This window comes from Pristis pectinata, chromosome 7, assembly GCF_009764475.1.
Source record: "Pristis pectinata isolate sPriPec2 chromosome 7, sPriPec2.1.pri, whole genome shotgun sequence".
Classification (NCBI taxonomy): domain Eukaryota; kingdom Metazoa; phylum Chordata; class Chondrichthyes; order Rhinopristiformes; family Pristidae; genus Pristis; species Pristis pectinata.
This window is the reverse complement of record NC_067411.1, coordinates 8,103,822-8,126,854: the sequence shown is the minus strand read 5'-3', so window position 1 is coordinate 8,126,854 and position 23,033 is coordinate 8,103,822. Positions and strand designations below refer to the sequence as shown.

Here is a 23,033-nt window from a genome sequence, read left to right as displayed (position 1 = left end):
TCAGGGAAACACATTGGAACATCTGGGGGAACACTGGCACATCTGGGGGCAATGCACTGGCACAGCTGAGGGAAACACTCATATCTGGGGGCAACACACTGGCACATCTGGGGTAACACACTGGCACATCTGGGGGCATCACACTGGCACAGTTGAGGGAAACACACCGTCACATCTGGGGGCAACACACTGGCACATCTGGGGCAACATACTGGCACAGTTGAGGGAAACACAGGCATATCTGGGGCAACACACTGGCACATCTGGGGGCATCACACTGGCACAGTTGAGGGAAACACACTGTCATCTGGGGGCAACACATTGACACATCTGGGGCAAACACACAGGCATATCTGGGGCAACACACTGGTACAACTGAGGGCAACACACTGGCACAGCTGAAGGAAGCACACTGGCATATCTGGGGGTAACACACAGGCACAGCTGAGGGAAATACACTGACACAGCTGGGGCAACACACTGGCACAGCTGAGGGAAACACACTGGCACAGCTAAAGGTTTTATTATCATTACTGAGATTTATTTAATTACTTGAATTTAAATTCCCTGGCTGCTGTAGTGGGATTTGAACTCACATCCCTGGATCAATGATCCAGAACTCTGGAGACAATAGCTCCCCATCCCCGTACTGCCCACTTCTAACTCCTACCCAAGATTCACAAACAGGAATGCCCTGGTAGGACCATTGTTTCTGCCTGCTCCTGCCCCACTGAGCTTACCTCCTCATACCTCGACTCTGTCTTGCCCCCCTTTTTCAGTCCCTTCCGACCTACATCCGGGACACCTTGCAGCCTCTCCACCATTTTAGCCACTTCCAGTTCCCTGGCCCACATCACCTCATCTTTACCATGGATGACTAGTCCCTGCACACTTCTGTCCCCCATCAGGAAGACCTTAGGGCTCCTCTGTTTCCTTCTAGAACATAGATCCATCCGGTTCACCTCTAATAACACCCTCCTCCACCTGGTGGAACCCGTGCTCACCCTTAACAACTGCTCTTTTGATTCCTCCCACTTCCTACAAGAAAGACATAGCCATGGGCTCTTGCATGGGCCCTCGCATGAGGAACAATCCTTGTTGCAAACCTACTCCAGCACTACTCCCCAACTCTTTCTCCACTACATCAACAACTGCATTGGTGCTGCCTCATGCACCTGTGCAGAACACATCAATTTCATCAACGCCCAGAACTCTGGCCGCTGATCCACTAACATAATCAGTATGCTGCCAGATCTAGTACAACAGTTTTGGTGGATTATAGAATATTTCCAAAATCCATTATTAAAAACAGAAAATGCTGGAAACAGCAGGTCAGGCAGCATCTGTGGAAAGAAACACATAATGTTTCAAGTCGACGACCCTTAATCAGAGATTACAAAGCACTTTTAGTGCAGCAAAAACATTTAACAATGAGCTATTGACCTGAAATTGTGTTTCTTTCTCCATTGACATTGTCTGAGTGTTTCCAACTTTTTCTTGTTTTTATTTCAGATTTCCAGCATCTGCAGAATTTTTTTTTACTGATTTTTGCATCCAATACTCATGTCTGTTGACTTCAAGGGAACTAGTCTTTGGAAGCGGAGTGTATAGTGTGCTTGGTTCCACTGATGGAGACAAACAAATCTTTAACCTTCACTATTCCATAACATTAATGGTCACTCCCCAAGTACTCACCAGGATCCATAGCTGTTCGAGGCTCTGGGAGGATCACATCAGGAGCAATACACATGAAATAGAAAACCAAGAACAATAAATACATCAGCTTGCTTCCTCAGTAAAATTCAATATTCCAGAGTCGAGTTTCAGCTTTAGGTATTGCTGATCTAATCATAAATTGGGTGCAATAATGTTTTCAGAAATGTTTTTTCTCTCAACTTTCTGTTCAAACTCACTTGCATTTTTCTGAAAGTAAAACTAACACAATTTATAACTAATTGTGATAAAACTATTCCTGTAAATCATGTGTAGTTTGATTCTTAGAGGTGAAAATTGTTTTATGACAGAAACAAATTCTTAAGACTGGACAGAACCATGCTGCGATCAAGCAGTAAGTTTCTAAGGAAGTTATAAGATATATTTTAAGGCTTTTTAAAGGTGTCTATAAGTGTAAAATCTGCCCACAAAGCAAGTAGAGGTGCTGCCCCACAGCTCCAGCAACCAAGGTTCAAGCTTGACCTTGGGTGCTGTCTGAGTGGAGTTTGCACGTCTCCCTGTGGACGTGTGGGTTTCCTCCAGATACTCCGGTTTCCTCCCACATCCCAAAGTCATGCGGGTCAGTAGATTAATTGGCCACTGTGAATTGCTCGTAGTGTGCATATGAGTGGTAGAATCTGGGGGGAATCGATGAGAATGTGGGGAGAGTAAAATGGGATGAGTGTAAATAGGTGCTTGATGGTCAGTGCAGACTTTTTGGGCTGAAGGGCCTGTTTCCCTATTGAATGACTAAATGACCATGAATCAGCACAGCTTGAAAAGACTCGGCATAATTAACTAATTCAATGTGGGAGGCGTCCAGTTTTGTGGGAGAGACCTACTTCCTCTGCAATTGTTTAGAACAAAGCAACGGCCACTTGCATTAATGTATCACCTCTTAACATAACAAAAACACTCTCAAGGTGGTTTACAGGAGTATTATCAAGCAAAATTTGATTAAGGAACGTGTGATGTTCAGAGGACCAAAAAGATGGTCAAAGACCTCTTCAGGGAGGGTTGAGAGATGGAAAGTTTTAAGAAGGGAATTACAGGGTGCAGGGAGCTGAAGACTGAAGGTTGAACAATTAAATTCAACGGTGACCAAGATGCCCGAATTGGAGGAACACAGATTATTTGGAGAGTTGTAGGGAGAGAAAGTCTGGGCATTTGGAAATGGGAATTTTCACAGACCAAGGCAATGAAGTGTGAGTGACATTGTGGGGTAAGGGTGTGTGTCAGCGAGCGGAGTGGTGATGGGTGAGCAGGTGCGAGCTGGCTCATGGGCAGCAGAGGTTTGGAAGACCTCGATTACGGACAACAGAAACCAGCTTAAGAGTGAGTGAAACTCGACTTGCGCAGAAGTGATATTCCTCTGAATTTCCTCGATCTGAGGGATGGCGGGACAGGGAATGCACCGGGAAAGGCGGCAGAGCTGAATGGAAAATCCCAGTCTCGATACTTGATGGTGTGCATTACTTTTCTGAAGGATTCGGAAATCTGGCGAGTCCTCAATTTCTGTTCCTTGCCTCTGCCATTGGACTTTAACAGGAGGGGAGCCCTTCACCCGACATTCCAACACCACAACCTGACCCTCTGATGCAGTGGTGTCTTGTAAGACCTGCCATGAGACAAGAGTTATCATTAGTGTCCACCTCACTGCTTATTGCATCATGATGTGTGACCCCACTGTATTAATCCAAAATTGCTTCCCAATTCCAATAATGCCATGTACCCACTCAACAGTGGTGCGTCTGGTGGAGCTGCTGCCTTGCAACGCCAGAGACCTGGGTTCGATCCTGACCTCGGCTACTGTTGGTGTGGACTTTGCATGTTCTCCCTGTCACTGTGTGGGCTTCCTCCAGGTGCTCCAGTTTCCTCTCACATCCTAAAGACGTGTGGGTTCATAGGTTAACTCAGGAACAGCTACTTCCCTTCAACCATTCGGTTAGAACATAGAGCACTGTACAGGCCCTTCGGCCCACAATGTTGTGCCGACATTTTATCCTGCTCTAAGAACTGTTCTTGAACCATCTGGCACAACCCTAATCACTACCTCAGTATAGCAACACTATGAGCACTTTGTACTAAAATAGACTTTTTTTTTGTTCTAATTGTGTTCTTTCTTTAAAAGTTGTGTTTAATTTATATTTTTCTTGTGAATGCTGCTTATCTGATGCTCTGTGCCTGTGATGCTGCTGCAAGTAAGTTTTTCATTGCCCCTGTGCACACAGGTACTTGTGTATATGACAATAAACTCCACTTTGACTTTGAAATTACCCCAAGTAAGGTGAGTGGTAGAATCTGGGAGGAGTGGTTTCGTAGGAATTTTGGGAGAATAAAAAAAATTGGATTAATGTGGCATTGGTGTCAATGAGTTCAATGGTCAGCATGGACTCAGTGGGTGGAAGGGCCTGTATCTTGGTTGTATCTCTCTATGACTCTAATCTGCCGCTAAGCCGGGCAACCAAATGTCTGGTTGCAGAGGTAGGTTTTGGGTTAATGGTGAAGATGGCTGGAGAGATTTTAGAATTCCTACGGTGGAGAGATTGAGGTTGAAGATGATCAAAGGGAGGAGTTTGGACGTCCCAAGGATCTGCAGGACTGGAGAAAATTGGAGAAAGTCATGTGGCGATATCGCAGGTAGAGCTGCTGCCTCACAGCTCCAGTGACCCGGGTTCAATCCTGACCTCTGCATGTGCAGAGTTTGCATGTTCTCCCTGTGACCACGTGGGTTTCCCTTGTCGGGGGTCCTGTTTCCTCGCATTGGCAAATACAGGTTGCTGATCCCCCCCCCCCCCCCACGGACTCTGTCTACTCTTCCCGCTGCCTCGGAAAAGCAGTCAGCATAATCAAAGACCCCTCCCACCCCGGTCAGTCTCTCTTCTCCCCCCTCCCATCAGGCAGAAGATACAAAAGCTCGAGAATATGCACCACCAGTCTCAAGGGACAGCTTCTATCCCACTGTTATAAGACTTGCAAGGACCTCTTGTACGTTGAAGAAAGGGACAGCTTCTATCCCACTGTTATAGGACTCTTGAACGGACCTCTTATACGTTGAAGATGAACTCTTAATCTCACAATCTACCTTGTCATAGCCCTTGCATCTTATTGTCTACCTGCACTGCATTTTCTCTGTAAATGTAACCTGAACACTATATTTTGCATTCTGTTATTGCTTTTCGCTTGTACTATCTCAATGTACTTTGAAATGTTCCGACTGGATAACATGCAAAACGAAGTTTTTCACTGTACCTCGGTCCACGTGACAATAATAAACCAATACCAATACCTGGTGGGAGAAGTGGGGTCTGGGGTGGTGTTAGTGGGCATTTGAGAGCTCTAAGATGAGGAATGGGAGTGAGAGGGTTGCTCCAATAGCCGGCATAGACTCAATGGGCTGAATGGCTCGCCTTCTGTGACGTAAGGGAAAGTGAAATACTGACTCGGGATCAGTGAGGTCATGGAGGGATTTGTTTGCCATTGAGTGGCAGGTGGAGAAGTACGAGCTCTGCTTAGTCAATTTTAAGTGGCTTGTTTTGTTTATTCATTCAAGGGATGTGGGCTTCGCAGGCTGAGCCAGCATTTAATTACCCATCCCTAGTTGCCCTTGGGAAGGTGGCGGTGAGCTGCCTTCTTAAGGTGCTGATAATTATACCCCACTGACCACTGGGGTTTGGTCAGTTAGGATGAGGAGGTAGTGAAGAAGATGTTTAAAAAATATGTCTCCAATCTTCTAAAGCTGATGGGTTTGGCAATGGCTGTTGTGTGGAACTAACAGTAAATTTGAAACGTGGGAAAATACAGGTTAAGTAAGCATGCAGCTGCTGTAAGTATCTAACTACAATAACTACAGGGGTTAAATATCATCTAACTACAGTAATTACAAGGTTAAATAAAACATTTAACTATAGCAAGCATCTATACTAGAGTAACAAAGGACTGCAGATGCTGGAATCTAGATGAAACACACGACGATGCTGGAGGAACTCAGCAGGCCAGGCAGCATCCGTGGAGAAAAGCAGGCGGTCAACGTTTCGGGTCAGGACCCTTCTTCAGGACTGAAGATAGGAAAAGGGGAAGCCCAATATATAGGAGGGAAAAGCAGAGCAGTGATAGGTGGACGAAAGAGGGGAGGCGGGGTGGGCACAGGGTGGTGATAGGTAGATGCAGGTAAGAGATAGTGATGGGCAGGTGTGGGGGAGGAGGGGAGAGCAGATCCACCGGGGGATGGGTCAAAGGGAAGGAGAGAGAGGAAGAAAATGGTAGAAAACAAAGGCTAGGAAAGGGAAGAAGAGAAGAAGCGTGGTGGGTGGGTGGGTGGGTGGGGGGGGGTGGTTGTGTGAGGAAGGGAGGTGAGGATCACCTAAAGTGGGAGAATTCAATGTTCATGTATCTAACTGCAATAACTGAAGGTTAACTAGCATCTAACTGCAATGACTACAGGTTCAATATCATCTGACTACAATAACTATGGGTTAAATAAACATCTAACTGCAATAACTGTTGGTTAAGTAAGCTTCTAGTTATAGTAAGCATCTAACTACAATAACTACAGGGTTGAATAAACATCTAACTACAGTAAGCAACTACAGTAACTACAGGTTAAATAGCTTAACTGGAGTGAGCATCTAGCTACAATAACTACAGGGTTAAATAAGGATATAACTATGGTAAGCATTTAACTACAATAACCACAGGTTTAATAGGATCTTACTATAGTAAGTGTCTAACTATAATAACTACAGGTTAAATAGCACCTAACTACAGCAGTTACAGGGTTAAATAAGCATTGAATTATGGCAAGCATCTAACTACAATAACTACATGGTTAAATTGATAAATTGGTTTATTATTGTCACATGTACCAAAGGTACAGTGAAAAACTGTTCAGTGAATAAAAAAAGCATCAAATACTGTTAGCATCCAACTGCAATAACTACAGGTTAAGCAGCATCAAACTACAATAACTGCAGGTTAAGTGGCATCTAACTACAGTAAACATCTAACTGCAATAACTATGGGTTAAGTAACATCTAACTACAATCACTACAGGTTAAATAACATTTAACTGATAACTACAGGTTAAGTGGGCATCTCAGAGTGGGACCTTTGCGGATTCACGTAATGAATGAGCAAATGAGGGAAGCAAAAGGGAAAGTCAACACATCTGCAATAGTGAAAGGTATATGGGCACAGTGCCAAGGTAGGAACTAACACCCTACCTTGGAATCCAAGCTGAAAACAATGGAGAGATTGTTCCGGAACTGCCAGAGTAATTCTGCGGAAGCAGCACATGGGTCTGCATTCTCCAGCACAGCTCCTCCTCAGCTTTCTGAAATGCCTACCCTGTAAGTCCCGTCGTTGTCCCACACTGACTGACTACATTTTAGTTCAACAGTGCTTGTGGATGCCATCTGGGTTCTTGCAGGAGCTACAAATTAAAGATTGGCTTCCCGTTTCTGGAAGTGGATTTAGGGTCTGAAATATTAACGAGCCCTGAACTGCAGTTAGCATCATCCCCTCCACATGCACCCCACCTTCCTAAAACAGGTTCGGTGCAACAGTCTGTCCTACACTTCAAGTGACTGCACCTCAGAGAAGTTTGCTCTCTTTTTTTCATTCTCTTCCTCTCTCTGTCTCTTTGTGTTTTGTTCTCTCTTTCTCTCTGCTGTCATTTTTCACTTTATTTTTCCTCATTGACTTTCCATCTCACTTTCTCACTCCTCACCTCTCTTCTCTCCTACCTCTCTCATTGACCCTTCGGTTCTGCTCACCCACTTATCACAAGTCTCAGTGGATGAAGAGCAGTCATTGGCCGACAGCTGCAATAAAGCACGTCATTGGTCGATTCCTCCCTCCCCCCCCCCCCCCCCCCCCCCCCCCCCCCCCGATCCTGGTGACCCTGGGTGAATCAATCCCCAGTCAACATAGACTTTGTCCTTTTCAAACTGAAATGGATTCGAAAAGACTGACCTTTGTAAAGACAGGAGGGGAGAATCCATCCTGGACTGGAAGGCAAGGTGTAGGACTCTGGATCTTAAAAAAAAGATAAGGAAAAGTTAAGACTGATTGTTAGGGCCCTAGCCAAATTCAAGCTGTTGCTTTACTCAGACAGAGACAGGCTTTAATGTCACATTAACGGACAATGTTGCTTTGGAGTCACTGACAAGAGGTATTGTGCTGTCGTTAGTCTGGTTAAAGCAGTCAATGGGAATAAGTAGGAGCTGCTGCCTCACAGTTTCAGCGACCCAGGTTTGATCCTGACCTTGGGTGCCGTCTGTGTGGAGTTTGCATATTCTCCCTGTGACCAAATGGGTTTCCTCCCACATCCCAAAGACTTGCAGACTTGCAGGTTGGTAGGCTAATTGGCTGCTGTAAATTGCCCCTCGTATGTGGGTGAGGGGTAGAATCTGGGGGACAGTTGACGTTTCGGGTTGAAACCTTTCACCTTGACGTGAAACTTCGACTGTCCATTTCCCTCCACAGATGCTGCCTGACCTATTGAGTTCCTCCAGCAGTGCTTTTTCCCTCCAGATTACAGCATCTTCAGTCTCCTGTGTGTCCAGTGTAAATGCTGAGATGTTTCACTAGTGGGAGAGTCTTGAACGAGGGGACAAGGTTAGGGGATGGTCATTTAAAACAAAGGTGCATAGGAACTTCTTGCAGAGGCCATGAATCTCTGAAATTCTCTGCCCTGAAGGGTTGTGGAGGCTGGATAACTGAAGGTATTTAAAGAGATAAATTTGTAGCTGCTTTACCCGGGACAGCGAGAAACTAAAGAGAGTTGTGGACACAGCTCAGCACATCATGGAAACCAGCCTCCCCTCCATGGACTCTGTCTACACTGATTGAGGAAAGCCTTGGTAAAGCAGCCAGTATAATCAATCCCCACCCACCTCGGACATTCTCTCTTCTCCCCTCTCCCATTGGAGAGAAGATACAAAATCTTGAAAGCATGTACCAGCAGGCTCAAGGACAACTTCTATCCCACTGTTATAAGACTATTGAACGGTTCCCTAGTACAATAAGATGGACTCTTGAGTTCACAATCTACCTCGTTTATGACCTTGCACCTTATTGTCTACCTACACTGCACTTTCTCTGTAGCTGTTACACTTTACTTTGCATTCTGTATTGTTTTACCTTGTACGACCTCAATGCACTGTGCAATGAATTGATCTGTAGGAACGGTATGCAAGTTTTTCACTGTACCTCGGTACATGTGCCAATAACATACCAATTCCAACTGGGGTCCCTGGGGAACTGCCACAGAAGAGTTGAGGCCTGGAGCAGATCAGCTCTGATCAATATTGAATGGCAGGGTAGGCTTGAGGGGCCGAGTGGCCTCCTCCTGCTCCTATCTTCTTGTGTTCTCATGTCTTCTGAGTCCATGGAGGAATTCCCTGAAGCTGTGCCTGTTCTCCTCAAGTCATGCCAGGTTTAATTGTACTTATGAGGAGCTCTGATTGAGTAAACAGGGAGAAATCTCCAACTGTTGGAAGGTCAGTACTCAAAAGGTACTGATTGAGGAGAGCCTCAAAGCGAGGGTGGGAGAATGTGTCTGGTGAGGCGAGGTGTAATCTATATTACATTGCCTGAAGGAATAGAGGAAGCAGGTTCAACAGGAACTTTCTGAAAAGAAAGTGAGCATCCAAACTGACTGTGGTGCCATGTTTAATGAGGTTTGTGTTGTCTTTTTTTGATGTTGCTTTGGAGATTCTGTCTGCACAACTGGGTATGAGAGGTCCCCCCCTTAACCACCAAATTGAGGGATTTTCTTTGCTATTTGTGGGATTTTGCTGCATAGAATTTAGCAACAACAACCAATATTCACATAGCGACATTAACGGTGCAAATTATTCCAACGTGTTTCACAGAAGCCGCATCAAAGGTTGGCACTGGGCCAAATTCATGCGACCGTAATCTCGGCCAATGTGATAGGTTTGCAAGGAATGCCTTAAAGGAGGAAAGGTGGTTAGAGAGGCAAAGAAGATTTAGAGAAAGAATTTTAAGGCAGTTAATATCACAGCCACCGAACGGTGGAACGATAACAATTTGGGATGATCGAGGTGCTGGGACTGTTGGTGAGCAAACGTCCCTGAGGATTATAAATCCAGAGGAAACAGAGAGATGGAGGGATGAGGGATTGGGAAACAGAGGTGCCCATTTCAAATTCAATCCCGGGCCTAACCAGGTGATCAAGCAGTTCTTTGAGCGCAGGGATGTTTGCAGAATAAGCGTCGAAGGAGTCCAGAGACGGGCCAGAACAGGGAAGATCATTGGAATGATCTTGGATAACAAAGGCATGGAGGAGGATTTGAGCAGCAGGGTAGTGTAGGGCAGGCACAGTAGTGTAGCGGTTAGCATAATGCTTTACAGCGCCAGATACCCGGGTTCAATTCCGGCCACTGTCTGTAAGGAGTTTGTACGTTCTCCCCGTGTCTGCGGCGGGTTTCCTCCGGGTGCTTCGGTTTCCTCCCACATTCCAAAGATGTAAAGATTAGGAAGTTGTGGGCATGCTATGTTGGCGCCGGAAGCGTGGCGACCATTGTGGGCTGCTCCCAGAATACTCTATGCAAAAGATGCATTTCACCATGTGTTTCGATGTACGTGTGACTAATATATCTTATCTTAAACTTGTTGGAGAAGTGAGAACTTAAAATTGCAGATAATCCTGAACAGTTAGCAGGAAGAGGAAGAGTTGCTGAGCTGGGGAATGAGAATTGGTGGCAGGTACCAAACAGCTTCCCAATACTGAGTGAGAAAAAGCTTCTGCTCAACTGGTACGGAATGCCGGAGGTGTACTCTATACCAGGGAGGTATTCCCATCAAGCACAATGTGATTTCCATTCAGAGAATCGGTCTAAAGTAAGGTTACTGTTACAATCTGGGAGATGAGAGAGTATTAGCACAGCAGCATGCTACTGAGTTTGGGATAAATACTTCAAGAGCTCAGGGAAAATTTCACCCAGCTGTGACATTTGTATTACATCGGAGACGCAAGAGACTGTCGATGCTGGAATCAAAAGCAAGACTCAAACTGCTGGAGGAACTCAGTGGGTCGAGCAGCATCTGTGGAGGGAAAGTGATGGTCAGGACTGATGCAGGGTCTTGACCCGAAATATCGACCATGGCTTTGCCTCCACAGATGCTGCTTGACCCAATGATTTGTGTTCCACCCCTCTGTGAGGGTGGCTTGACATCTTATCTGCATACTGGTCCCTCTGACCCTCCCTCCTTCAGGGGTCAGCCCAGTGGGATTTAAACCCATAACCTTCTGAATCAACAGTACAAGTGCTATGATAGACTGACATCTACATCTATACCTTTTGCATGCGGGTTAAAACACACACAGGAGGTGTTATCGGGCAGATGCACTCAGAGTGTCACTATTCACCGTACCTGGGGCGCTGGGATGGAAATGGATTGAACCAGAGTGGAGCGGACCTGTTGTACCTCAGGGCCACCTGCTGCCTTCTTTGAGTGAGGGGATCCTATCGTCAGGGACACTGAGGTCGTCTTCTTTTGCGCCCTTGTGTTCAGGAAGGGAAGGGAAAAGAGAAAATTTACACAAATTACAGACAACTGCATTAACAGGTAAAGCACACCAAACCATATCTGTAGACTTCCATCGTCACTGGGTCTAAATCCTGCCAACAGTGCTGTGGGCACACCTTCACCAGCAGTGGTTAAAGAAGGTGACTCACCATCTCCTTCTCAAGGGCAATTAGGGATGGGCAAAAAATGGTGGTCTTTCTGATGATGCCCATACCCTGAAAATGGTGTTGGGGATTGGATGAAGTTAACCTAATAATAACCTAATTGGATGCACATGAGCTTGAATCACTGTAAAGGCCAAGTCTTGTTCCTGTTAGATACACAAAGCACATGGGCAGGCTTGATATTGATGCTCCGTACTCCCCCCCTCCCTCAGCTGAACAGCATTCTTCCTGTAGCAACAAACAATCTGCTGGAAGGACTCAGCAGGTCGAGCAGGAAAGGAGTTGTCAACGTTTCGGGTTTTGGCAATTCCTTCTCCCCCCCACAGATGCTGCTAAACCCTCTGTTCCTCTAGCAGATCGCTTGTCCCTCCAGATTTTAGCACCTGCAGTCTCCTGTGTCTCCAATATTCTTCCTGTGCTCCTTTCATCATTTACACAAGTTTTCTGCTGGGCCTCACGTGTTCACCCACATCCCCCGCCATTCACTTCATCTCCCTGTGCATCACCAACTTCCCCATATGGCAATGTGTAGACAGAGAGGAGACAGTAGATGCTGGAATCTGGAGTAATAAACAAGCTGCCGGAGGAACTCTGTGGAGGCGGAGGGATGGTTGACGTTTTGTGATCCTGACGCAATGTTTCGACGCCAAGCATCAACTATCCCTTTGCCTCCATAGATGCCGTTTGACCTGCTGAGTTCCTCCAGCATCTTGTTTTTTGCTGGCACTGCTGTGTGTTCTTTGGCACCAAAGCAGGCACGGTAGTGTAGCGGTTAGTGTAACGCTATTACAGCACCAGCGAGCTGGGTTCAATTCCGGCCGCTGTTTGTAAGGAGTTTGTACATTCTCCCCGCGTCTGCGTGGGTTTCCTTCGGGTGCTTCGGTTTCCTCCCACGTTCCAAAGACGTACGGGTTAGGAAGTTGTGGGCGTGCTATGTTGACGCTGGAGGCGTGGCGACACTTGCGGGCTGCCCCCAGAACACTCTACTCAAAAGATCCATTTCACTGTGTGTTTGGATGTACGTGTGACTATTAAAGAAATCTTATCTTACCTTAAAGCTGGGAAATTGGATTGGGAACAAAATCATTCGCAATAGCTTTCCAGACGTGGAAAGCTTTTGGATTACGTTTTGAAGTGTTTTGTGTCCATCTCCTGTTGTGGTTCACCCCAACATCTCGGCTCATGTCCTCTCATATTTTGTGCACACGATGATGTCATTCACATGCACTGCTGTGTTTTTGATTTACCAACAGAAATTGAGCCAAAAGGTCAGGACCTGTGGGGCCACATTGTGGCGCAGTTAGCAGAGATTCTGCCTCACAGCACAAGCGACATGGGTTCAATTCTGACCTCGGGTGCTGTCTGTGTGGAGTTTGCACGTTCTCCCTGTGACTGCATGGGATCCCCCCCGGGTGCTCCGGTTTCCTCCCACATCGCAAAGACCTGTGGGCCGGTAGGATGCTGTAAATTGCACCTAGTGTGTAGGTGAGTGGTAGATTCTGGCGAGAGATGATGAGAATGTAGGGAGAGTAAAACATGGCAATAGTGCAGGATTGATTGGTTAGTGGTTGGTGCAGATTCAGTGGTCTGAAAGTCTATAACTCTATTTTTCCGTCTATGACAGTTAAATAAGGAGCAAATCCCACAGCATCAGGAATCATGTGGATAAAGGATTCCCACTGGGACATCGTTTCCATTTTCACTGAATCCCCAGCGTTGAATCTGATGTGCAGCCCCCCTGTAATCAGGCAGGGTTCAGAATGATCACAGCATCAGTGCTGTGGTACGGACCCTGATGAGGAGCAGCACATTGTCAAATGACATCTGTTAGGGTGTCGTTGGACAGCACCCCCACCCTCACTTGTTAACACCCTACCTAGCCTAATTACTCCCCCCATCTCAATGTCCCTCCTCACCTGTCCCAAAATTATCCCCAGCCTGATTTTGAACACAAGAACATAAGAAATAGGAGCAGGAGGAGGCCATCTGACCTGTCGTGCCTGCTCCGCCATTCAATAAGATCATGGCTGATCTGGCCATGGACTCAGCTCCACCTACCTGCCTTTCCCCTATAACCCTTAATTCCCCTACCGTGCAAAAATCTATCTAACTGTGTCTTAGATATATTTAATGAGATAGCCTCTACTGCTTCCCTGGGCAGAGAATTCCACAGATTCACTACTCTCTGGGAAAAGAAGTTTCTCCTTATCTCCATCCTAAATCTATTCCCCCAAATCTTGAGGCTATCTCCCCTAGTTGTAGTTTTTAAAACAGTGGCGTGACATTCGCTGTCTTCCAATCCACCAGGACCTGCCCAGAGTCCAGAGAATTTTGGTAAATTATCACAAAAGCCTCTACTATAACTTCTGCCATTTCTTTCAGTACCCTGGGATGCATCCCATCAGGACCAGGGGACTTGTCTACCTTTAGACCCACTAATTTGCTCATCACTGCCTCTTTAGTGACAGCGATTGTATCGAGGTCCTCACCTCCCATCGCATCCAGAACATCTCTCTTTGGCACGTTGGATGTGTCCTCCACCGTGAAGACCGACACAAAATAGTCGTTCAAGGCTTCGGCCATTTCCACATTACCCAATATTAATTCCTCCTCCTCATCTTCCAAGCGACCTCACTTTAACCACCTTTTTTCTGCTTTATATAAATATGAAAACTTTTACTGTTTGCTTTTATATTTTGTGCTAGTTTACTTCCATAATCTATTTTCCCTTTCCTTATTGCTTGTTTAGTGGTTCTTTGCTGATTTTTAAAGTTTTCCCAATCATCCAGTTTCCCACTGCTCTTGGTGACTTTGTATGCATGAGCTTTTAGCTTGATGCCCTTTTATTTCTTTAGTTATCCAAGGCTGGCTGTCCCCACCCTTACTGTCCTTGCTTTTAACTGGAATATACGTTTGTTGAGCACCATGAAAGTCTTCCACTGTTCCTCAAACTGTCCCAACATATGGTCTGTGTTTCCAGTCTACGCTAGCCAACTCCTCCCTCATCCTGTAGTCTCCCTTGTTTAGGCATCATACACTGGTTTTAGATTGAACTATTGCACCCTCCATGTGTATAAGAAATTCAATCATACAATGATCACTCTTTCCAAGAAGATCCCTAACTACAAGATCATTAATTTTACCTGTCTCATTGCACAGGACTAGATCTAAGATAGCATTTTTCCTTGTAGGTTCACTAACATGCTGATCAAGAAAGCTATCATGGATCATCCTCAAGACTGTCTCGACCAACTTGATTCACCCAATCTACGTGCAAGTCCCCCATGACAACTGCCGTTCCATTCCTACATGCATCAGATATTTCTTGGTTTATTGCCTGTACCACTGTAATGTTATTATTCGGTGGCCTATAGACAACTCCCACTAGTGATTTTTCTCCCTTTACTATTCCTAATCTCTACCCAGATGGACTCAACATTCTGCTCCTTGGATCTTATATCATCTCTCACTATCACCCTGATCTCATTCCTAATTAAGAGTGTTGCCCCACCTCCCTTACCTTCCTGCCTATCCTTCCGTATTACCTGATACCCTTGGATATTTAATTCCCACTCATCTCCACCCTGCAACCACGTTTCTGTAAGGGCCACTAAATCGTACCCCTTTATACTGATTTGTGCCACAAGCTCACTGACCTTGTTTTGAATACTACAGGCATTCAGATAAAGTCCCCATCTAGTAACCTTTGTGTCTTTTGCATCTGATTTTTCTGTACTCTACTCTTCTCTCTTTTCTAACTTTTGCTCCGGTCTCTGCTTTGCTTCCCTCTTTCTGCATGGATTCCCATCCCCCTGCCATATTAGTTTAAACTTTCACCAACAGCACTAGCAAACAATCCCCCTCGGACATTGATCCCAGTCCTGCCCAGGTGTAGACCGTCTGGTTTGTATTGGTCCCACCTCCCCCAGAACCGGTTCCAATGCCCTAGGAATCTGAAACCCTCCCTCCTGCACCACTGCTCAAGCCACATATCATCCTGACTATTCTGCTATTCCTACTTTTACTAGCACCTGGCACAGGTGGAAATCCTGAGATCATTACCTTTGAGGTCCTACTTTTTAATCTATCTCCTAGATTCCTAAATTCAGTCTGTAGAACCTCATCCCGCTTTTTTCCTATATTGTTGGTACCTACATGCACCATGGCAACTGGCTGTTCACCCTCCCCTTCCAGAAGGCCTTGACAGCCAGTCTGAGATATCCCTGACCCTTGCACCCGGGAGGCAACGCACCAACCGGGAGTCCCGTTTGCAGCCACAGAAGCTCCTGTCTGTTCTCCTTACCATGGAATCCCCGACCACTATAGCCCTGCCACTCTTTTTCCTGCCCTCCTGTGCAGCAGAGCTACTCATGGTACCATGATCGTGGCCACTGCTGCCTTCCCCTGATGAGTCATCTCCCCCAACAGTATCCAAAGCGATATATCTGTTTTGGAGGGAGATGACCGCAGGGGACTCCTTCACTTCCTTCTTGCTACTGCTCTGCCTGTCAGTCACCCATTCCTTATCTTTCCTTAGGCCTTTAAACTGCGGTGTGACCAACTCACTAAACCCTCTCTCTGTCTTCTGCCCTCCTCCCTCACTGGCCCATTGCAGCGTTGTCCGTTATCTCCATGGCAACATGGGGACCTGCCACAGAGAGAGGTCTTCAACACCGCTTACCCACTTCCCAATGTCGTCGGTGAAAATCTATGCCGGATTCGAATGCCTTTAAATGGGATTAGACCAGTTTAGGACATCACAATTTAGTGGTGAGTGAGTGCAGCCTATTGGCGAACCAAGAATGGGTGAAATCCAACCTCTGGCCTCCATCTCCATGACCTGGTTGTCAGAAGGAGCAAGTTAGTGGGGCTAAAATGCTTCAGCTCATTTTGGATTTCACTTCACTTTCTTATTCTTTAAGTGTTGAGGTGTTGAGTTGGAGATGGTTGAGATTTTCAAGTTCCTTGGTGCAAATATCACTAACAGCTTGTCCCGGTCCAACCATGGAGATGCCACGGCCAAGAAAGCTCACAAGCGCCTCTATTTCCTCAGAAGGCTAAAGAAATTCGGCATGTCCCCAGTGAACCTCACCAATTTTTGTAGGTGCACCACTGAAAGCATCCTATCCAGATGCATCACAACTTGGTATGGCAACTGCAATACCCAAGACTGCAAGAAATTGCAGAGAGTTGTGAACACAGCCCAGTCAATCACAGAAACCAGCGTCCCCTCCATTGACTCTGTCTGCACTTCCTATTGCCTCAGGAAAGCAGCCAGTATAATCAGGGAGTCCTCCCACTCTGGTAAGTCTCTCTTCTTCCCCTCCCATTGGGCAGAAGATACAAAAGCTTGAGGACATGTGCCACCAGACTCAAGGACAGCTTCTATCCCACTTTTATAAGGTTCTTGTACAATAAAGATGAACTCTTGATCTCTCAATCTACCTTGTCATGGCCCTTGCACCTTATTGTCTGCCTGCACTGCACTTTTGCTGTAAGTAACATTATACTCTGCATTCCGTTATTGCTTTTCCCTTTGTACTACATCAATGTACTGATGTTTGGAATGATCTATCTGGATGGCATACAAAACAAAGTTTGTCACTGCATCTCAGTACATGAAGGTTGGAGGTGTTGTGGATAGTGTAGAAGGTTGTTGTAGGTTATATGGAATATAGACAGGATGCAGAGTTGGGCGGAGAAATGGCAGATGGAGTTCAATCTGGAAAAATGTGAAGTGATACACTTCGGAAGATCGAACTTGAAGGTGGAGTACAAGGTTAGTGGAGGAACAGAGGTATCTTGGGGTCCAAGTCCATAGATCCCTCAAAGTTGCTCCGCAAGTTGATAGGGTGGTTAAGAAGGCTCATGGTGTGCTGGCCTTCATTAGTTGGTGGATTGAGTTCAAGAGCCGCGAGGTAATGTTGCAGCTCTACAAAACTCTGGTTAGACCACACTTAGAGTATTGTGGTCAATTCTGGTCACCTCATTGTAGGAAAGATGTGGAAGCTTTAGAAAGGGTGCAGAGGAGATTTAGCAGAATGCTGCCTGGTTTTATAAGGAAAGGTTGACCGAGCTAGGGCTTTTCTCTTTGGAGTGACCCAGAATGAGAGGCGAATTGATAGAGGTGTTTAAGATTATGAGAGGCAGAGTGGACAGCCAGCAACTTTTCCCCAGGATGGCAATGAACAATACCAGAGGACACCAGAGGAGGAAAGTTTAGGGGGAATGTCAGAGGAAGGTTTTTTTACACAGAGAGTAGTGGGTGCCTGGAACGCACTGCCGGGGTGGTGGTACAGGCTGATACAATAGGGATGTTTAAGAGACTCTTAGATAGGAACATGGATGTAAAAAAAATGGAGAGTTATGGGCTGTGTAGGAGGGAAGGGTTAGATTGATCATGGAGTAAGGTTTATATGGGTCATCACAACATAGTGGGCTGAATGGCCTGTACTGTGCTGCACTCTTCTTTGTTCTACGTGACAATAATAAACCAATTACCAATTACTAATATCCCATTCCCATCGTGTTCTCCAAATGCACGGCCCAGCTAGTATAAAGGGAACCTACGATTAGGCAGACACCATCAGGAGGGTGGCCTCCCTACGCAGAACCAAGCCCATTTCATATCTCCTTGACCTTGGCAACCTTGTACTGAAGTTGGCAGACTGTTGACAAGTTCCACACCCTGTTGGCAAGAACCAACAGACTCCAGAGCAATTTAGTCACAGAACCTCCTTAAATACCGCACAGGGGGATCTGCTATGTCACAGGGAACTCTTCACAGCCACTGCTGAGAGAGAGCAGGAATCCCTACATTGCTCGATGTTTGGACACACTGTGTCAGTGAAGTAACAATTCCATACGTGTGAATCATCCTGTTGTAACTCAGGAAATTCTGGTTAGTTAAGCTGCAGCTGCTGAGAACAGAACAGCGCAGAGGGAATCATTCAGACACCGAGCCCAAGCTGGCTCTCTGAAAGAGCTGGTCATTTAAGTCCCAACCCTGCTCTTTCTCACAGAACATTCTTTTTCCATTTATCCCAATTCCTGTGTAAAATTATCACTGGTTCCCAGAGTTGGGGAATCAAGAACTAGGGGGCATAGGTTTAAGGTGAGAGGGGAGAAATTTAACAGGAACCTGAGGGGCAACTTCTTCACCCAGAGAGTAAGATAAGATATTAGTCATATGTACATCGGAACACACCGTGAAATACATCTTTTGTGCAGAGTGTTCTGGGGGCAGCCCGCAAGTGTCGCCACGCTTCCGACGCCAACATAGCATGTCCACAACTTCTTTGGAATGTGGGAGGAAACCGGAGCACCCGGAGGAAACCCACGCAGGCACGGGGAGAACATACAAACTCCTTACAGACAGCAGCCGGAATTGAACCCAAGTCACTTGGCGCTGTAAAGCGTTATGCTAACCACTACACTACTGTGCCTGCCTCATCAGTATATGGAATGAGCTGCCAGAAGAAGTGGTTGAGGCAGGTATATTAGCAACATTTAAAAGGCACTTGGACAGGTACATGGATAGGAAAGGTTTAGATGGATATGGGCCAAATGCAGGCAAATGGGACTAGGTTAGATGGAAATCTTGGTCGGCATGGACCAGTTGGGCTGAAGGGCCTGTTTCTGTGCTGTATGACACTATCATTCGATGTCCATCCACATCTCAGGGATTACAGATCACAGGTCCATAAATACATTCCCTTTATCTCTCCTCTGGATTTCTGCCAATAATCTGCGAACCCTACTCTCTGATCACCAACATTTCTGAGGATGAAAATAAGAACATAAGAACTAGAAGCAGGAGTAGGCCATTTGGCCCCTCTTGTCTATTCTGCCATTCAATAAGTTGCGACTGATCTTTTACTTCTGCCCCACTTTCTGGCACTAACTCTATATCCCCTGATTTCCTTAATATCCAGTAATCTGAGTCTTGAATTTAGTGTCTGAGCCTCCACAGTCCTCTTGGGTTGACAACTCGAGTGGTGCAGTATGTACTGGGAGAAGAACTTTCTTCTCATCTTTGTCCCTATTTTAAGAGTGTGAACCCTGGTTCCAGGCACACCAACTCCTCTACTTCTTCAGAAGGCTAAAGAAATTCGACTTGTCCCCGATGACGCCAACCAGATGTACCATAGAAAGCATCCTCTCTGGATGCACCATGCCTTGGTATGACAACTGCTCTGTCCGAGACTGCAAGAAACTGCAGAGTTGTGGACACATCATGAAAACCAGCCTCCCCTCCATAGACTCTGTCTACACTTCTCGCTGCCTTCTAAAAGCAGCAAACATAATCAAAGACCCCACCCACCCGGGTCATTCTCTCTTCTCCCCCCTCCCATCAGGCAGAAGATACAAATGCTTCACAGCATGTACCACCAGGCTCAAGGACAGCTTCTACGTCGCTGTTATCAGACTCTTGAACAGATTTCTTGTACAATGAAGATGAATTCTTGATCTCCCAGTCTACCTCCTCGTGGCCCTTGCAATTTATTTGTTTACCCGCACAGCACTTGCTCTGTATCTGCTACACTATATCCTATAATGTATACAGTATTTGTTTTTTTCTTTTCAACTTCATTTTACTTATGAACAGTATGAACTGTCTGGATGGCACGCAAACAAGAGTTTTTCACTGTATCTCGGTACATGTGACAATAGTAAATCAGTGTTACCAAGCCAGGGAATACATGGAGAGCTTTTAGTTATAAGGAGAGATCAGATGGGCTGAGATTGTTCTCACTGGAGCGCATGAGGCTGAGAGTTTATGTTATGTTACGTTATATTTTATAAATCTGTTAAGGTTTATAAAATTATGAGGGGCATAGATAGGGTAGATAAGTCCCACTCTTTTTCCAAAGGGAGAGGAGTGAGAGGGGAAAGATTTAAAGGGGACCTGAGAGCAAGTTTTTCCACACAGAGGGTGGTGAGTGAATGGAACAAGCTGCCAGAGGACGTGGTAGAGGTGGGAACCATACAGCATTTAAAAAGCATTTGGACAGGTACATGGATAGGAAAGGAATAGAGGGATATGGGCCAAATGCAGGAAAATGGGATGAGCATAGATAGGCACCTCACAGTGTGTTCAAGTTGGGCCGAAGGGCCTGCTTCCATGCTGTATAGCTCTATGACTCTCTGGCATCATCCCTGCATGTAGCTCTGAAGACCTCTCGGGATTTTGTACATTTCAATGAGATCATCTTTTATGACACTCTGGAGAGGATCAGCCCAAACTGCCCATTCCTTTCTCATCCCAGGAGTCCACCTAATGAGCCTTCAGTGCTGTTCCTTCTTTAGTCTAACAACAGCCTTCACGAGTTGCTCACTCTACTGATGTCAATCCTCAGTCTCCTCTTCTGTTTCTCAGCTTCTCCTTTTTCCGCCCGTAACTGAAGGGTTTCACTCCCTCGTCGTTCTACGATACCCCCACTGCACTCTCTCCATGTCATGGACGGGTGCGGCTAGACGACATGACATAGCAGACATTCTGATGTTGTGCACTGTCCCCACCTCTGCTTCCTGAAGGATAAACCATATATAATACCCTAGCTGCATCTGTTAGACTGTTAATCAAATGATTCTCACCCTCTGACCACTTATGTCAAGAGTTTTTGTTAGATAGCTATTGAACTAGCAATCAAAAGGGTTGGACTAATGATTCAAAGACATGGGTTTGTCGTGAAGTCATAGAGTCACACAGCACAGACTCTGCTGGGTTCATGCTGACGATCAAACACCTATTTACCTTAACCTCATTTTACTCACCCCACATTCACTTCCCCTCCTGCTAGGTTCTACCACTCATCTACACATAGGGGACATTTTACAATGGCCAATAAACCTACCAAGCCGCATGTCGTTGTGATGTGGGAGGGAACTGGAGGACCTGCAGGGAACCCACAGGATGAACGTGCAAACCGCACACAGACGGCATTTGAGGTCAGGATCGAACCCCGCTGACTGGAGCTGTGAGTTAGTGGCTCCAGCACTCCACCACTATGCTACCCTTCCTTGCCAGCTGGTGAATTTAAGTTCAGTAAATTAAATTGGAAAACCAATGTTGGCAATGGTTAGCATGGAACTACAGGATTGTCATATAACGTCATCTGGTTCACTAATGTCCATCAGGGAAGGAAGATCACTCTGCTTACTTGGTTTGGGTTCCATCAGGGGCACAACCCTCCCCACATCAAGGATATCTTCAAGAGGTGGTCCCTCAAGAAGGCAGCATCCATCATTAAGGACCCTCACCACCCGGGACATGCCCTCTTCAAGATACTTCCATCAGGGGAGGAGGTACAGGAGCCTGAAGACCCACACTCAGTGTTTTAGGAACAGCTTCTTCCCCTCCGCCATCAGATTTCTGAATGGTCCATGAACCCATGAACACCACCTCGTTATTCCCCTTTTGCACTATTTATTTATTTTTGTAACTTATAGTAATAATTATCTCTTTGCACTGTACTGCTGCCGCAACACAACAAATTTCACAACATACATCAGTGATAATAAACCTGATTCTGACTCTGATATAAGAATTCAGTCCACAGGTATGTGCGTGACTCCTCACATCCGAACCATTCAAGTTTGCAAGGCATTTAGCGATAGTTATAACTGCCTGCATGCCATGACTTAGCATGGTTAGTGTTGTCCCAGTTTCAATCCTGACCTCAGGTGCTATCCGTGTAATTCACACATCCCCTCTGTGTCTGCCTGTGTTTCCCTGGTGGACTGGTTTCTCCCAAATATGTGCTGCCAGGTTACCTGGCTACCGTAAATTGGACCTTAGTGTTGTTGGGTGGCAGCACAATCAGGTGGAGAGTTGATGGAGAGAGAATGGATTACGAGGAAATAAGTGGGGGAACAGGATTAATTGGAATGCTCTGAGAGTCAGCATTGACTCAAAGGGTTGAATAGCCTTTTATATTAAGAGGAAATATGAGAATTCATAAAAATAAAAGTTTGCTGCAGTGCAGTGTTTTTTCTTAACGTAGATCAGGAACCATGTAATACAGAGCTCCGGTCCAATATTTATCCACAAGGACAGGGCCTTGGAGTGGCTACTGGATAAATGATGACACAAGAGCCTGCAATGCTGGAATCTGGAGCAACAAACAATCTGCTGGAGGAACTCAGCAGGTCGAGCAGCACCTGTGGGGGAAAGGAGCTGTCGACATTTTGGGTTGTGCATCAACCCTTTACACTCTCATTCCTGAAGAATGGTTTCAATGGTGAAACATCGACAATTCCTTTCCAACCACAGATGCTGCTCGACCTGCTGAGTTCCTCCAGCAGATTGTTTGTTGCTCTGGATAAATGACGTTGCCTGATGCTGCCAGGCCTGTGTCCAGTGGGTCTGCTGTGACTCACAAAAAAGCTCCACCGTCTTCAGGTATCTTGACACAATATTTGGTTGATGAGTCAGTCCATGACAAGAAACTGCAGAGAGTTGTGGACACAGCCCAGCGCATCATGGAATCCAGCCTCCCCTCCATGGACTCTGTCTATACCTCTCGCTGCCTTGGTGAAGCAGCCAGCATAATCAAAGACCCCACCCACCCGGGTCATTCTCTCTTCTGTCGTCTC

General features: G+C 46.0%; 1 protein-coding gene across 2 annotated transcripts in view; it reads right to left on the bottom strand.

Moving 5' to 3' along the window:
- palld (palladin, cytoskeletal associated protein) overlaps positions 1-23,033 on the bottom strand; it is a 262,041-nt gene that overhangs the window by 197,930 nt on the left and 41,078 nt on the right. For both annotated transcript variants that reach the window (XM_052019755.1, XM_052019756.1), the window contains exons 4-7: positions 11,116-11,245; positions 7,687-7,749; positions 3,190-3,331; positions 1,696-1,719 (exon numbers count right to left, since the gene is read on the bottom strand). In XM_052019755.1, coding sequence (XP_051875715.1) covers positions 1,696-1,719; positions 3,190-3,331; positions 7,687-7,749; positions 11,116-11,245 — 359 coding nt within the window. The remainder of the gene's footprint in view (positions 1-1,695; positions 1,720-3,189; positions 3,332-7,686; positions 7,750-11,115; positions 11,246-23,033) is intronic.